This window comes from Varanus komodoensis, unplaced genomic scaffold, assembly GCF_004798865.1.
Source record: "Varanus komodoensis strain SLA01 unplaced genomic scaffold, ASM479886v1 scaffold42, whole genome shotgun sequence".
NCBI lineage: Eukaryota > Metazoa > Chordata > Lepidosauria > Squamata > Varanidae > Varanus > Varanus komodoensis.
In genome coordinates this window covers 669,602-686,769 of record NW_025335972.1, presented here as the reverse complement: position 1 = coordinate 686,769, position 17,168 = coordinate 669,602, and the positions used below count along the sequence as shown (strand labels likewise).

The 17,168-nt window shown below is 49.2% G+C and overlaps 1 protein-coding gene across 1 annotated transcript in view; it reads right to left on the bottom strand.

Moving 5' to 3' along the window:
* Positions 1-2,456: 2,456 nt before the first annotated feature.
* The window catches only part of ITIH6 (inter-alpha-trypsin inhibitor heavy chain family member 6), an 18,988-nt gene continuing 4,276 nt past the window's right edge, over positions 2,457-17,168 (bottom strand). Inside the window, exons 2-13 of the mRNA XM_044443787.1 lie at positions 15,816-15,926; positions 14,894-15,141; positions 13,791-13,960; positions 10,995-11,111; positions 9,487-9,658; positions 7,242-9,041; positions 6,414-6,440; positions 5,377-5,403; positions 4,607-4,657; positions 4,421-4,534; positions 3,234-3,614; positions 2,457-2,692 (exon numbers count right to left, since the gene is read on the bottom strand). Coding sequence (XP_044299722.1) covers positions 2,457-2,692; positions 3,234-3,614; positions 4,421-4,534; positions 4,607-4,657; positions 5,377-5,403; positions 6,414-6,440; positions 7,242-9,041; positions 9,487-9,658; positions 10,995-11,111; positions 13,791-13,960; positions 14,894-15,141; positions 15,816-15,926 — 3,454 coding nt within the window. The remainder of the gene's footprint in view (positions 2,693-3,233; positions 3,615-4,420; positions 4,535-4,606; positions 4,658-5,376; positions 5,404-6,413; positions 6,441-7,241; positions 9,042-9,486; positions 9,659-10,994; positions 11,112-13,790; positions 13,961-14,893; positions 15,142-15,815; positions 15,927-17,168) is intronic.

The window sequence follows — 17,168 nt, the reverse complement described above, 5'->3', positions numbered from 1 at the left end:
AACTAATCCAGTGACCTAAGTGCAAGGCAGAAGTGGAGGACTGAGCAGCAAAATAGAAAGTCACTCTTTGAAGTCAAACTGTGTTTTTCAATGCAAATAAACAGCAGTGCTTACTTCCTGGCTTTAAAAAAATACAACCCGCCCCCCAATCATCTTAGGATGCCACTGGTTCTATACTTGTCAAGCAAGCAGCTGGTAGCAGGAATGAGGAGGAGAGCAGTTGGTGACAACGGTGCTGAGAAGGTGGACTTCCGGAAGGAAGGGGCCCATTGAGAGGATTTTGTTCAAAGGTCCCCCAAAACCCAGCCCTGTCACTGGTAAAGTCTTCCTTTTCCTGTGCTGCCTTAAAACAATGGCTTTTATTTGCTTAAGGTGCACCTCAACAGCAGTTTAAAATGTTACTATAGTCATTGTAAAATACACTTTTAACCCATGGAAAGAACCATGTTCTGCCAAAGCTCAAGTGCAATGGATCTTGGGCACCACTGGGCTTCAAATGTCTGCAGAAGGTGAGGATGCTCTCAGCAGCGGTGCTGAGTGGCACCCTTAGCGCAGATAAACACAATAAATTAAAAAATGCACATAATGTAATGGTACCACTTGGAGACCTCCAGCTTTGGGCTGTGGATAAGAGGCTTCCAAGCTGCTAGAGTGATGAGAGAAGAACCACTTCCACCTGTCCACTCTCACCTATACTGTTAAATCAATGTTGCAGCCTATGCTGATGACATTTCTGGGAGTGCACTCAAAAGGAGGGCCTTGTGATTTGGGGAAGAGGCTTTCTGGCCATTCCTCTGCAGGGGACAGGTATGTCCCACTGAAATCACTTTCTTGGTTCTGCTACTGTACAAGACTGGTCACACTGGAGCTGTCTTTATTTTTAGTTTGGTCCTTTAATGCAAAAGTGCAAATGCATGAACTTTTTAAAAAGAAGAGGTAAGACCAATTCCTGTTGCACTTCCTGCATAGGGTATCCAGGGGTGACCTCTGATTTGCCTGCTCTCTAGACTACTGAAGCAGGGGAGGGCATGTCGGTATAGTTTTGAAGGGCTGCCATGTCACTCGAGGGAGCAGGATGCTTGAGGAAGCAACTTGTCCAAAGGTCCCCCACCCCCTCTTGCTGTGCTTTTAGCCTCCGAGGCAAGAGATTCTTTTGACTAACCTCCAAGTCCGAAAACTGCACATAACAAGGTACGCTGAGCTGCCCTTCTTCTTTCCCTGTTAGTGGAACAGCTTGATGCCCCATCCATCGAGTGGATGGAGGCTCTTCTAACAGGTTCTTACTCTCATTTGTTCTACAAGCTGGCTCTCCAATGCAGGTCACTGGAGAAAGACTACTTGCATGAAGACTCCTACATTGTGAAAGCTCCCATTCACAAATCAGATCCCAAAATGTAAAATTGCCATCCTTCTGCCCAAAGCCAAAACACTCCAAAAGAAATGGAGTATCATAAGTATGGGTCTTGAAGGAACTTATTGCAAGTCCACCAACCCTGTTCAGTTCCCTCTTCCACTGAACACCTAAGCACAATGGCTGCTTGTCATTTCTGGAGTAACTGCCCATTCCAGCAGCTTTTGGCTCTAAAAGATCTTTTGTAGAGCAGCCTCTTGGTCTATACCACAAGGTACAGCAAGTTGGATTTTGAGATTACCTTGGGTGGTGCCTTTGGCAGGCAAGTTTTCTAATGTGTTCTATTACATTCCAGGCAGAGAGTAGGGTCCATCCCTCCACTGTAAGCTGATCTGCAGTTTTATGTTCCAGGGTACTCCTGCTCCACTGAAGGAAAAAAGAACACTGGACTTAACTCAAAGGTTTCTTTTTATCAGCGAGCAGAGGCTATCCTGTCCCTGTGGGGCTCACCCCTCTTGGTTGCCTCATTGCTTCAGAGCAATAACTTGGGGGGCGGGGGGGACGGTTGACTTGAAATTCAGTGGCCATCAGTCCGGCGTGTCCTGAATCCCACAGAGAGCATTCTCTCCCTTCTTCTTCTGTATTGTTTAACAGTTGATATTAGTGTTGTGGACTTTTGGGGAAGCTGCTCTGACATGTTCCAAGATGGGAAAAGGGTTCCATCAGGTGTTAGGAACTTGGGTGCTTGGACCTGTGGAGCGAGTGAGAAGAATGATACATTTTGGATCTTCTGCCCATTGAGAAGACTCCCTTGCAAGTAAGTCCAGTCTCTCTTTCAAAACCCAGAATGTGGACATACTTCCTTTTAAATGTGTCTCTGATGGGGGAAACAGTTAACAATCTTACTTTTCACTGCAGCTCCATTTCTACTACCTTTCGCAACAGCCTCTACTTCAAAAGTCCTGGAAGGGAGATGACGGACTCCCCTCCTCATCCTTATCCCCAGAGTGAAAGGCTGAGGCAGAGGGATGAGGCAATGGGACAGTGCTAGCATTTTTTCCATTTGCTAGTCCTGCTGTTTCTAGCTGAGTGAGAGGTGGCCAGCTCACATTTCCAGCAGGTTGGAGGCAAGATAGGAACTATATGGGGCCCCCAAGAACTCCTCCACCTTCTTGCGCTTCACCAGCCAGCATGGGGCCTCATGCGCCCTCCGGGTTGAATCCTTTAGTACTTTGGTGACTTCAGTGACTAGCACTTTGTTAGCACCCTTCCATATCCAAGCTGTTCGCTCTCCCTCTGCTGGATCCAGCAAAAGCCTGATATCACCATCCTGGAACTGGCCTGTAAAAGAGCATATGGGTGCCCGGTCATTCAAGCACATGCTGCCACGTGTCCAAACAGGAAAGGGGCAGGTGGAGAATTAGACAGATGAACCCATGCAACCCACCTCTAAACCTCATGAACCTGGTGCCTTCCAGTTGTGTTCAGTTAGTACTCCAAATTTTCTGGAAGGCACCAGTTTGGGCAAGGTTGCATGACTGTGTCAGGCAGCTTTGCTTGGTGCTGATTTCATCCTATAGCAGGTAGGAAAAGAATCCAAAGAAATGGGAAACCCCACAAAGAAAGCCAAAGAGCAAAAAGCCGAACAGCTGTTGCATTCCACAGTAAGAAACGTCCTTCAGGGACTTCGGTGTGACAGGCCTACATGAGGTCCAAAACAACAATTCTGTCTCCCCGGTTCATTTTTTCTCCCTTAAGAATCATGCAGCATCAGTAGGCTCCTTACGAATGGAGGTATGTCATTTAGAATTCAGCAGGGGTGCCCCCGCATTTGCAGTGCCTGCCTTGGGGCACAGCCAGACCTGGAAGAGAAGTTGCTCACCTAACAAGCCACGTGCTGAGGCGGACAGCCCCTTGCCATTCATCATGTAGAAGCCAAGGTGGTCCAGCTGCAGGGCTGTGGGGTGACTGTAACGATGCAACAGAACCAGGAACTCCACCTCAGGCCCAATGCGCACCGTAACATTGGCCTCAGGCCATATGGAAATCACCAGCTTGGGTTTGCAGATTGTGGCCCGCTGGGTGAAGGGCAGCACCAGCAGCTCTTTTCCATGGAGCGTCACCCCGTCCCGTGTTATGTTGACCATGTAGCTAACACGTGGTTGTTCTACTAAGATGGTGATGGCGTCGAGGTAGGTGCGGGGATGCTCTTCATGGCCTGGCCTTAAAGGGGCCCCCATTAGATGCCCTTTGACTGACAAGCCTGGGGTTGAAGGAAGGCAGCATTCTGTAATGAAAAGTGCTATTTCCCCTTCCGGGCTTTTTGCCTAGTTTCACTTTTTGCTGAAACTCCATTGGCTATGCTGACTAGAGCTGATGGGAACTGCACCCCAAGAACATCCAGAAGGCCATAAGTGGCCCAGCCCTAACTTAAAGAGAGGGGGCAGAATCAAGGTGTCCTGGTTCACAGTTGCTCTACCATAACCCATCAGTCCAAATTGCATCTTTCTTTCTCCCACTCGTCTCAAGGAGTATCTGCCCTTACACTCAAATTTCCCAGTTGACAAAGAATTTTCTCCTCTTGTCCAAGTGCTAGAAAATATAGGCAGCAGAAAACGTGTGTTTGGTATTGAGATGAGTTTTCTCTACTTTTTAGGATGTAGATTTTTTAAAAAAACAAGACATGCACCACATAGGGAAGGAACTCTGCCCATGCATAAGGGCACTTGGACCTTATTATTTTTTACATTTAAAATTGATTCTCATCAGAGGAAATTCACCTTGTAGTGCTCAGAGACACTATGACCTTAATTCCATTTTTTAAAAACAGAAGTTGTTTCCATTCTGCTGGGAAAAGTAGCAGAAAGCCCAGAGGCAAGATACCAAAAATTTTTTTGTCCTATTTGTTGAGCAAGGAGGCACTCTACATAGACTCAGAGGTACCTAGTCTGAGATGCCAAATTCTTGAAAAGAAAGTTGATGATCCTATCCATTGTTCTGATATTTAGCCCTACAGGATGGCACAGAATAGGTCTGGTATTTTTGGCAGAAGAACACTACAGCCTTTACCTGTGTCAGGATCATTCACCAATCTCAGGATATCTCCTGAGCATCCATCCAAAGTGAAGCACAAGTTCCCCAGTGACTGTGGCAGCCTTACTACAAAATGAGGGTCTCCATCCACTGCAAGGGAAGAGATAGGTTAGAAATGGAGTCTTCTAGGAAGTCTGTAGCTGTTAAAGGGGATCTTCTTACCCCAAGAGGAGAAGGTGAAGAAACTAGTGTCGGAGAAATCTCTGAAAGAGCCTGGAAGGAGATACAGAATAAACAGCATTCAGTCCACTGCCTCGTAAGCAGCTCTTCCTTTATTTGGCTGCCAAATATCACTCTTGGGCTCCAACCCATGCACGCACCTACCAAGTGCACCTGTTATGGGCACCACAGTAGACCCTGACCCTTTGCCCAAGCCACTTGCTAAAGGAGACTTGGGGTGCTTGCAGGTGAAGCCATCCCCTTGCCCCATTCATGCAGAAGTCATGGTTGTCTTCCACTTTTGACCCTTCTATTCCTGCATCTTGGGTCTTTTTTCCTTTAACAAAAAATCCACTAAAGACGGAAGAACTGCATAACATCTCCCACTTGGTGACCTTGGGAACCCCTGAAATCAGCTCTCTTCGTGCACGGGCAGGCCGCCACAGACCTTGGAAGGCCATCTGGAGGGCCCTCCAGTCCTAACAAATGGGGCTGGGATGGGTGCACACGTCTTGTTTTTTGTTTTCTAATTAGTGTCACTAAGTTCTGATGGGGAAAATGTTAGCCTTCGCAACCCCACCGACTGGGTTGGGTAGGGGAGAGATGGAGTCAGAATGGAGCTTTGGCAGCTTGCAGGTAGAAGGTGGAACTTGTGATGTTAAAAGAGAAATAAAAGGTTATGGGCAAAGTTTGGCTGAGCCTTTCAGACCGTTTCTGCTCTCTGTCTGGACCTCTTGCGGCTCTCCATACGTCCTCAGCATTCAGTCACTTACCTGAGTCACTGTCCAGTTCTAAGAAGTCTGCAAAGGAAGAGCATTTTTCAGAAGAGCCCTAGGGCAGCCAAGGCATCCCATGAAGTGGCTTTTGCAGGGGCACAAATCCTCAGTGAGTCCCTTGATGCTGGGGAGACAGAGCCAGTTGGCCCCGACTGCTGACCATCTGGTGGCTTCCTGACTTTTGCCTCTCCTGGCTTCCTTGCAGTTCTAAAATGCCACCCACCACCAGCATGTGCTCCTCCCAAGAGCTGGAAGAGCTTCTGCACCCTGCAATGGGCCGTTTTCATTCCTGAGTCACCTGTCCCTTCAATGCCCAAAGGAGTCATCAGCAACCTAGTGGGGGGACTCACCTGGGGACAGTACTTGGCCTGCTTCCTTCGCCTTGCAGCAACCAGGGCTGGCCCACAACAAGTGTGGGCAGCAGGAAGGCCAACGTGTTGCATGCTCCAGCAGCACAGGCCAATGCTTTCTAGCTGTTACTGGAGAGCCCCTCCCTGAAATCCAAGTCCAAGCAGTTGCCGCACACCAAACATCTTAAGTAGGGTGGTCATGTGTCCTACTTTACTGCACACAGTCCTCTGAAGACACCACCCAGGGGCATTGCTAAGCACGTAAAAGATCCCAGGCCCAAGAAACTCACATCTATAAAATCTGCATAGGCTGATTTATATGTCAGTTTAGAAACACATTATTAGAGTTCATTTAAATTAAAATATGAGTCAAAGCCTCATATTAATGTCTCATCGAAATCATGTCAAAAATAAATGCTTCAATTAATTTGTCCCAGATCATCCAAAACCAATGGAAAATCATTTTCCAGAATCAATTGTCATACTGGGAATGATTTGTATAGAGGGACAGGTTGCTGCAGAGCCTGAAATTTGCCCTGTGTGGAACAATTAAGTAGAGGAGAGAAAAACAGTATTGCCAGCAATGGACACAGAGCCAAGCAGTGCCCCTCATGTAGCCCATTGGAAATTTGGGAAAGCCTTTCAAACAGAAAAAGCTTGACCTCCCAGCCTGAGCAGAATTACCTGGATAGTCGTCATAATCCAGGCTTCCTGAGGAGGAGACAAAGATGAGTTAGGGAGCCTAAGTGATGCAAGACTTCGGCCTTGCAGGACTGACTCAATCTTTTATTATGAAATGCATCAACTGCAGCTTGCTGGAACCATCATGCTCCTAGAATTAAAGGATCCTGAGTCCGGAGATTTGTTGTCAGTGCCAGAGCTGAGCAGGGCTGTCATTCCTGTCACACAAAAATCCCCTTCTGGTTCTCGCACGTTAACCTCCCTCCCCCCACCCTAGCTTCCTTAACTTCAGCAATAGAACTGGAGTGATGGTGAGTAATTTTGTTGTGGCTATCACTGAACAAACGTGAGAAATCACTGGGAGATGTACCAGTAGATCCCAGTCTAACTTCCACCCATGCCTAGACCAGAGAATGGAGAGCAGCAGGAGGGCTCTGAGGGAAATCCAGGAGATGGGACACTGCTGGCTGTGCAGGGTGTATGAGCTAGTGGGAAGGAATGGGGGGAGCAACAGATCCCAGGAGGAAGGGGGTGGGGTTGGAGCGCAGATCAGAAAGGGTCCAGGGTGGGGACCAGCAGCAGGGAGCAGGTCTCTCCAGAGAATGGGTTCCCTGCATGGCTGGGGCACTGCCAGGAGCCCAGGGTTAATGGCCAAGCTGTTCTGCTGGGCTGGCAGGCTCCCTGGGCTCCCTGGTGCTGTTTCCTCAAGCTGGAGCGGCCAGCAGCAGAGGGCAGCTTTGGGACCTAGAAGCAGCTGCGGCTTTTGCTTTTCAGGGCAAGGCACTCCACTCCCTTGCCTCCGAAAGCACAGCGCAGGGTCCTTGCACCTACCTGCCTGTCCTCTGCTGGTCACAAAGCTGTACACAGCCGGTGGGTTCAAGGACTCCACGTACTCTGTGTCCTGGTCGGTGGCTGAGCGCAACTCCGACTCACTCGGCAGGAGAAAGAGACTGATCCCAGAGGCAGGTGTGGTGCTGCTGGTGCTGCCGCCACTGCCTTTGGAGAGGGCTCCTCCAGTCCCCAGGGAGGCGGCTCCGGGCGCCGTGCTCCAAGGGGTAGCGCTGCTCTGCAGGGGCTTCTCGGTGTGCCCCTGTGTGGCTGTCTCCCCCTTAGGGACTGCCTTGCCCCAGGGGATGCTCCTAGCTCCCGTCCTGGCTGTTCCCACATGCCCGCTTGGGCGTGGCTGGGACTCAGTGGCTCCTGGGCGTGTTGTCGCAGGGAGTCCCCGGGTGCTGCCCCCCCTCCACAGCACCTTGGTGCTGGCAAACGGGGGCAATGTGGTCACGGGGAGCATCATGCTGGGGATGCCTGCCAGGAGCTTGGTAACTGCTGTCCCTCTGGACTCCAAGCTGGAGTGGGGGCGGCCTGTTGCCTTGAGCCTTGCAGCTCTGGTCGGGGCCATCTTAGGAAGGCTGGTGGGGGGCCTGGTAGCCCGAGGAGAGGCTGTGGCTCTGGCCAGCTTTGTGTACCCGAGGCTCACGGCAGGAGTCACAGACGGGGCTGCCGCTCCTGGCACTGGTGCAGTTTTGGCTGCTTTTGTGTGGCTAGTGGTAGCAGGTGCCAGGGAAATGTCAGAAGGTGTCATTGCTAGCATGGTGGTTGTGACCACCACTGGAGGAGACACAGCTCTGGGTGCCTTTGTGGCTCTTGAGGCTGCCCCAGGAGCCAGGGAAGGGGCAGTGACTCCTGCCCCCGCCATTCCCTTGAGCGCTTCTGTGATCGCCGGAGCATTGGTCGCTCCAAGTACAGGAATGGGTTCAGCCATTTTAGGGGGTGCCGGCAAAGCAGACCCTTGGGAAGTGGCCTGAGGGGCTCTGGTCACTCCAGCAGGGATGGCGTCTTTCGTAGGCTGAGCCCTCTGCCGGTCCTCTTCTGGCCTCACCACTATCAGGGAAGTGACTGGGGTGACAAAGTTGTACTTGAGGGACAGGTTGGTGGCCTTTTCTGTCAGTAGGCGCCGGGCAGCTGTGTCATTGGCCCGGAAGCGGGCCTGGAGCAGGTCCTGGATGGTGAAGTAGGCCCAGAGCCTCTGTACAAAATGGCCAATCTTGCTGGCTTCTCCTGGACAGCCAGAGGGAGCTGTTTCACTGGTGTTGGTGGAGATGTCATTTTCCAGGCTCAGGAGCCCCTCCTGCCCATGTGCCCTGGTGCGCACACGCAGCTCTGACGCCCCTGGCTTCACCCGCCCAGCCACAACAAGCTCAGAGCCCTGAAAATAGTTGGGGAAGAGGTTCTGAGTGAGGTCTTGGGCTATTCCATCTAGGTAGGCCAGCTCCACATCGTACAGCAGAGGGCTGGCAATCTCATCATAGAAACCCTTGAGCTGTAACGTGGCGTCAGCGTCCTCATAGATGCGCCGCGCTATACCGCGGTTCTCTAGCGAGAGGCGTCTCAGCAGCCCATAGTCTGCATCATCACCAAAAGCCAGCCCGAAGAGGGAGATGGTGCCCTTCAGGGCCTGCTGAGCACTGGACAGAATGTGGCTGCCCGCTGTGACGCCAGAGGTGGGTTCCCCATCCGTCAGGAAGATGATCAAGGGGATCCTCTGCTCCCTCGTGACTTTTCCTGCTGCTGGAGAACTCTGGTTGAAGACTGAGGCAGCTGCAAGCAGAGCTGCATTGATGTCAGTCCCTGTGGAGCAAAAGGGCAGTGAAAGTGAGGGGACACGGAACCAGCCAGGCTGCCTGGGAAGAAGTGTGCTGCCTAAAGGCGCGGTGGGCCCTTCTGATGTTTCATCTATAGTTCCCATCACCCCTAGCCAGCATAGTTAATAGCGAAGCGCGATGGGATTGTAGGCCAAAACAATGAGCTGCAGGTTGCCACCTACTTTAAAAATGTGGCTTGACCCAAGTGATGATGAGCAAGGCTTCCTGGGCTTATCTGGGAGGGGAAGGTTTGAGTTTGGGGAAGGGAGGTGTTGGTAGCATCCCTCCACTCTAGATTCAGCTCCTCTGAGCAAAATGGGGGCTAAAGGCTGTTCATCCAGAGCATTCATCCTAAGAAGCTAATGGCTGTCCTTGTTAATGACTCAAAGTCCCTCTGCCCCTGCCCAGAGATCTTCCTGGTCAGCACTCACATCCATCAGCTTCCATCTTGTTGATGAAGTCCTTGGCTCTGTGAATATTTTGTGCCGTGGCTTGGATGGATTGGCTGGGCTTCCACACATTCACCGTGTCAGAAAACGTCACAATGTTGAAGTAGTCGTCTTGGTGGAGATCGTTCAGGATGACATGCATAGCCTTTTTGGTCTGCGGAACAGAAGGAGACCAGGGAGGGCAAGTGAAGTTGCCATAATCAGGAACTCCAGAGGCAGCCTTAGGTTGGTCTTCCCCAACTTGGTGTTCTTCAGATGTGTTAGTCTACAACTCCCCTTACCCACAGCCAGCCCTTGGGGAAGCGTTTCCTTATTCTGAGAAATCTGGTCCTCTCAAGTCCCTGCCCTTGCAGACCATCAGTTGCCTCTTGCAAGTAGCTTCTTTCTTAACATCTAGAACCTTTTGGCTTCTCTGGGCCACATTGGAAGAAGAATTGTCTTGAGCCGCACATTAAATACACAAACACTAACAAACTGATGAGCAAAAAAAAAAAAGTCTGCACACAATTTTTGTGATACCCACCACCACAGATAAGCAAAAGGGTCCTCACATAATAATCCTAAGAGAGCATGCATACATTTATTTTACATGACGTTATGTCACAATATCATCATCTACAAAGTTCATGCTCAAGTACCACACAATTGAGTTGCAAAAAAAAATTGCAACAAAATCTCAGTGTTTTAAGTAAGTTTATGATTTTGTGTTGTGCAGCATTCATAGCCATTCTGGCATAGCATGCGGCCTATGGGACCTGTTGGACACCCCTGATCTAGAACATGCTGTCGGCCAGAGATGGGAAACCTGTGGCCCTCCAGATGTTGGGGTGAAACTTCCCTGAGCCCATCTGACATAGCCACCAATGAGGGATCATGCAGTCCAAGAACATCTGGGAGGGGTCCCAGTTGGCCGATCCGACATAAGCAGAGAGCTCCAAGCTATAAGTCATGGGCCTTCAAACTAAGGTCCATGGGCGAGATCTGGCCCACCATGCCCTTTTAACCGGCCCGCCCCACTGGTTTTGCACTCGCTGGGTGTGGGCGCATGTGGGCGCGCAGCTTGCTTGCGAGGAGGTCGTTTTGGACTTGCTCAGAGAAAACCATCTCCTCGCGAGCAAGCCAGCACCTTGCCCCACACGCCCCCCCCCCCCCGTCCCTGCCTCTACTCGTGCTCGCTTTCTTGTGCTTGCGCCCCGCACCCACACCGGCCCACACCACTGCCTTGGCGGTCTGTGCCCACCGCTGGCATCTGTCAACTGGCCCCCTGTTCAAAAAGTTTGAGGACCCTTGCTATAAGCGTTCTTGCCATTCCACTGTGCTCAGTCACCCAGGGTGGTGCTAAAGACTCTTCCACACATACTCAACCACCTCCTGTTCCTTTCTGCTCATTCTGGAGAGTACACTCACCAATTCTGGTTGCACAGGACTCCTCCTCTCCCCGTTTGCAGCCTCTGCAGCTTCCCCATCTCCACAAGCTCACTCACACTCACCTGTTTCATCTTGGTGCCATACATGGAGCCACTGACATCGATAACAAACACCACATCCTTCTGCACAGGGGGCAGCCCCCTTGGAGCAAAGTAGTGGACAAAATAGCCATTGTAGATCTGAGAGAGAAGAAAAAGGTGTAGAGAATGGCCACAATGAGGAGCAGCAATATCACTGCAGGGAGAAAAAGAGGCAGAGGGGGCTTCAGCCATGAGAACTTGGCCAGTTCATTAGGCAAAGAGTGGAAACTGAGGAAGGGGCTGAGTGACCCTCGGGATGTTGCTGGGTTACAGTCATCAACATTTCAGTCCACCAGTGTTCCCTGTCTCTGGGGTAAACTATCATATAATTCCTCAGCTATTGGGGAATGCTGAGCACTGTGGCTTTATCTAACACGTTCACTTAAACCAACCATCAAGTTCCATCACATTCATATCTCAGTATGATCCTCTCAGATCCTTCTCTTTCTTTTAGCTTTCCCTCTTACCCATTTTATATAAAGTGATGTAATGGTAAATTGCAGGAACTCATCATGAAGATCCTCACAGTCATGACCCCAAACAGTCCAGAAATGCCAAATGTCTGCATCTCTGTGCTCCTGCGTGAATGCATGTGTGTGCTGAGCAGCTTACAGTGATACATTGCTGCTGAGAAAAGGCAACCCCAGATACTGTGCAGCAAAGCTCAGAGGAAACCAGGAAGACTGTGGGGAACAGCAGATTTCTGCTAATCAAAAACTGCAGCTTTAATCCTGTGAACCCTGGTACCACTCCACCACTGGCCATATTTTATTATTTATTTATTTACTAAATTTATATCCCAGTTTTTTCTTTTAAAGAACTCAAGGTGGCTTACATCATTCTCCTCCTGCTGCTCTTATTCCCACAGCAACCACCCTGTGAGGTAGGCTGGGCCAAGAGCCTGTGACTGACCCAACATCACCCAGTTGGCTCCATGGCTGAGCAGGGACTAGAACCCAGATTGCCTGAGTTCTGGCCTGGCACTCTTAACCACTACCCCACTCTACAGCCAATCAATCTTTTCTTTTTTCTTTTCCTTTGAGATAACCATACTTCATGCGGTATGCCTTTCTAATCAACTGTAGCTGCCCATACACTCCCTTCGCCTTTGCCGCTTCCATTTGATTTATCTCCTTGCATCTTCACGCTTCCTCCTTAGCAGGTCCCTGGTAAAAATAGTACAGAATGGTCGCCCTCTTTGTACCCTGTTGGAGAACAGTATTTTGCTTCTGCAGGGGCACAAAGTGCACGGGAGTGGTATTCAGCTTCCTAATAAACTCTTGTTTATCATCAAGCACATTTCTCCCTTATAGCTGCATAAAATGACTGTGAATAACTTTTTTCCATTCCTATGCAAAACCGGAAATGAATTATGTAAAATAGTAAACATTGCAGCATGCATTATGCAAAAGATAGAGAGAAAATGTTCATATTAGCATAATATACACTGATCGCATATGTTTGTATTTATGAAAACATAATTTGTTTATTTAGCAGGGAATATACAGCCCTGCTGACCTGTGAACTTCCAGGCATATTTGACTAATATTAGGATGCTCAGTTCCTTGGTTTGAGCCACCCAGGCAATTCTTACTTTCTCGAGTATCTCTGCCTAGGCCCTTCTGTATCGTGCTGGCAGCATTGGTGCCAAGGCAGACCTGAATGGACACCTGCCAAGGGATCACATGCCGACCGGGGCCCCTGCTTGTTCACTTGCTCCTTGCTTGGCCTGCCAGTGCAGGTGTCAGGATCAGAGACAGCTGCAGGGCTCCATCTGCTGGCTGAGCACCAAAAGAGCAGCCCTGGTAGTTGCAGTATTGCTCCCTCGATCTATTGATCCCTCGAGGGATTCCTTGATCCCTCCTGAACACCTCCTGGGGGAGGCGCTATATACAAACTGGCTCTTCCTTCCCCAAGCTACCTTGGTGACAAAGATTTCCAGAATTGCTGCACCTTGCACCTGCTTTTGCTTGTGCTCCCACTCCAGCCCTCAGGTACCCGCTTGTCATGTGCGCCGACTCAGAGTAGTTGGTGCATGTGAGAGAGCAGGGGGCTCCCTGTGAGGATCAAGCCCCAGAGCAGGAAGATTTCTACCTGGTGCCCATTATAGAACCCCCGCCCCACGCTCAAGTCTTTCAGACAGAACAGACAGAACAAGAGCGGGAACTCAGAGTGGGATGGGGCAGAGGGAGGTGAGCAGGTTACCTTGGAAACGACAGGGCAGGGCAGAGATAACAACCCTGGGAAACAAACTGCTCTCCATGGAAACGACAGAAAGTGTGACTAGTGCTCGAGATAGGAGGAGAGTCAAAGCAATTGGAGTGGAGGGAAATAGAAAGGAGGAGGGAGAGAAGCTTGTCTGACCCGCCCAGGGAGGGGCGTCCCACACGGGTCAAGAGTGTTTCGTAATCTGAGCCCCCTCAGAAAGAGGGGACAACTTCGCCATTAACATCGTCATTATAAACTCCTTTGTTGTTTCTTGTCTGCGTAGCTTTGAAGTTTCTTAGAATAAAGGATTTAAATCTCCAACTGCGGTTCGCGCGCGCGCGCGCGCGTGTGATGATGGGAAAGAGGAGTAGGACCAGAAGTGTCTGGAGACAGTGGCAGTGAGAAGGGTCAGTCACTGCAGGAGGGACCCATCGTGTGTGTCCTGCCTGAGCGCCCTTAAAGGCCTGGAGCTAGCACTGAACAGAGTGTGGCCTTATCTTGTCTAGGGCCATTTTGTTGCCCCAGATGTTTCCTTGACTGTCGGATCCGGTTGTGCAGCTCTTCCCTAACCTGCACGTCGCCTGCAACATCCGGCATGGCCACGTCATACTGCACCACAAAATCGCCCATGATGCCCGAGCTGGAAAACGCCGCCTGTTCTTGGGGTGTGGGGGTGAAGTTAATCCAAGCACAGTGCATCCCTTTCTCGACCCGGGTAGAGGATGGCACATCGGCCTCACCTGTAATGGAACAGCCAATTGATCAGCAGGGCCAAGGGCTGGTTACACAGACAACAACATGCATACAACATGACCTTCACAGTGCTAGCAACACAGACAGGCAACTTCCAAGGCTCCGTGTCTTCACTGAGGTCATTTCACCTGGCAGTTTATGAATCATATGGAGAGGAATCCAACATTGTGCATGCAACCATGAACCATCCTCAGGTTTTGGTTCTTCAGAATGGTCCCAGGTTTTCATTTACATCGTGGCCCATCTGAACAGTCCATACGAATTCTGTGTGTCTACTGCAATCCTAGAGCTCCCAAGGGGCAACAGTGGAAGCAACACAACTGATGCCCAACTTTGCACCTGACTTCTTGGAGTAACTAACTATGAAGGGAGCAGCAGGGCTGTTTCATGTATGACTGTCCATTTGAAGGTGTTCCCTTCTGCCCAGATGGGCTGCCCAGTTCAAACCTGGTTTAAAGTCAGACCCTTTAAAAGGAAGAGCTGGGCTGTAAAACTGCCCATTCACAATTAGCAGACTCCACGTGGCACGTACATTACCTCATCACAGCTTTCCCCACGGTGGTGAGATTAGTTTGTGCTTCTATTTTAATATTTATTATTTTCCCCACTTTGCTTATACCTATACCTTAGAATGGGCAACTGTTACACAAAAGTGTTTTATCTTTTCCTCTTTTTTGGCCATGAGCAAGTGGCCACACTCATTGCAGCTCCGGGTGCAGCCAGATGTGCCAGCAGCTGCCTAAACCAGGGTAGGGAACTGCAGGAGGAGCCAAGGGAGTGCCCAGGGCCAGAATGGATGCTCTGAAGCCTCGCTGACCACCCAACGAGCAAGAGGAAATACATCTCCCTGGGGTGATGATTCCCAGCTCCCCTGGTCTATTATCCATCCCTCTCCATGCAGCAAGAAGAGGAAGCTGTACCTCGAAGGGTGTTGGTCAGCAGTCGGCTCGTGCGGAGAGGCAGTACATGAACATAGTCGATGCTGGTCCGCTCGAAGATGCTCACCTCCACACTCAGTTTCTGTACCACCTGCTGGGGCCGGATGTTGATGGCATGCTGATACTTGCCCAAATGTCGCTGTAGCAGCTCCTCATAGGTCAACTCAAAGGTCACCTTGCCCCCTGCCTCCACGCTGGTGGACACCCTGAATTTCTCAGTTTCTCGGTCTCTGGAAAAATGTCACTCAATATCAGGTATGAAGTTTGCCTTTGCAGGCTTGAACCCTCGGGATATACTGGACTATCACTCCCATCATTCTCAGCCAACTTGACCATTCTGGGGGTGTGATGGGAGCTGTAGTCCAAAACATCTGGAGGGCAGGGGAAGTTGCAACAACACATGTCCTTGTGCCTAGAGTACCTACTGATGTATCGTAACCTTCTACCGAGGGCCACTGTAGTAAACAGAACCACACGGCATCTTCCCTCAATTAGCATGACAAGCATTTTATGGAAGGACAATGACAACAGCAACAACAGTATTTTCTGTCATGTCTTAGCCAAGATGCATCCACAGATAAGTGGGCTTTTTGCTGCAGTGTCTGGCTTCTAGACCAAGAAGGAATCATTCAAGATTACAGGGCAGAAACCTAAGCCAGAAAAGTTAGGCCCACCTGGGGACCCGATCCAATCCCTTGGGATTCCCAAGTGGCCATGCCCCCTTCCTCTGCACCCCTTTCCTCAAGCACCATTTTTTAGTAGTTTGGCAGCTTGTGAATGTGCTGCTTTCATTCCAAGGTTGACATGCCTTTCCTAAGGCTTAGCTACTGGCAGCAAGAAAGGGCAACTCTGGCATGGTGGTGGCACAGGCAGGCCAGGCCACACTCTCACCAGCAGTGCTTACTTGGTGGCCACATGAGCTACTGTCTTTCCCTGCTTGCGGGCTTCATCATACATCTTCTTGGCCTGGTGCTTCTCCTTCACTTCAGCCACGTACATCTTCTCATTTACAGTTCTAATAGGCAAGAAGAGAATAAGACATACAGAGAGGCATGGAAGCCTGGGGCAAGGGGAGTAAGAACAAGTGGGATCACAAGAAAATGATTCATAAAAGTTGTCCCATTTTAAAATTATAAAGCTATGTATTCTATATATATTTCCACACAGGGTAGGAGTACAGAAAATAGTAGCAGTATCTTTCTAGTGTTTTAACTCCTGAAAAACCTCACTGTAGTTTCTGTGGTGGAGGGAGGAGGAGAGAGAGAGGCATTGATTTGTGCCAGGGTTAACCAGGGCACAAGCCTAGCATCTAATTTCAGTGTCAGGGATCAACCCTGGGATTAGGATTAGGAATACAGTGGTGTTTTTCCAGGCTTCAGTATGGAGCAGGGACCAAAGAGACTATGGAGGTTTGTGCAGAAGGAGATGCACAGCAAGCTTTGTATTCTTGGACCTATTCAAGATGAAATTGCAAAGCAAAAAGTGTTTGATAAGGTATGGTGGGAAACAAAACTATATCCTGTAATAATAAATATAGGAATTCCTGTGGAATAATCATGAATAGACTGAAAAACTAAGATGGGGTGCTTTTCTCCTTACTCCCTGTATTAAACCACAATAAGTATACAAGAAGGTATGCTTGAGTATGGATAACTTTGCGAAATAAAAGAGTTTTGTATCTTGAAGGTCATGACTTGCAGATGGGTTGGCATGCTTATATGTAGTATGAAAAAGCTAAGTCACATGGGTCTTTTCTGAGTCATTTTATTAGAAGATCTCTAATGTCAGTGTGGGAAAAACTAAAGTCAAAAGTGTATAATAAATTACCAAGATGGCTTTCACCTATGGAAGCTTTTGTATATCCAAATGTATTGAACTTTGAAAAGATCGTAAGATACGATGATATCTTGGATAAGGATGGTGGTTTGAAACTGGAGCAAGAAATACAAGAACAGGGACTTAATATTTCCTGGTGGTATAAGGTACAGATGCAATCAAGGTATGCTAAAGATTGTAAAACATGGGAGTTTTATAAAGACCTAACAGAGTTTGATCAAGTGATACTTAAAACAGATGAGAAAATTATTAAAAGACTATATGATTTTTTACTTAACAGGAAAATGGAAGGGGAACAGGTTAAGGAAGCTATGATAATATGGGCACAAAACTTTGGATTTAATGTTGAATTAGAAAAGTGGCAAAAATTATGGGAAAGAAACATCAAGATAACATTAGCAACTTCGTATAAAGAACATTT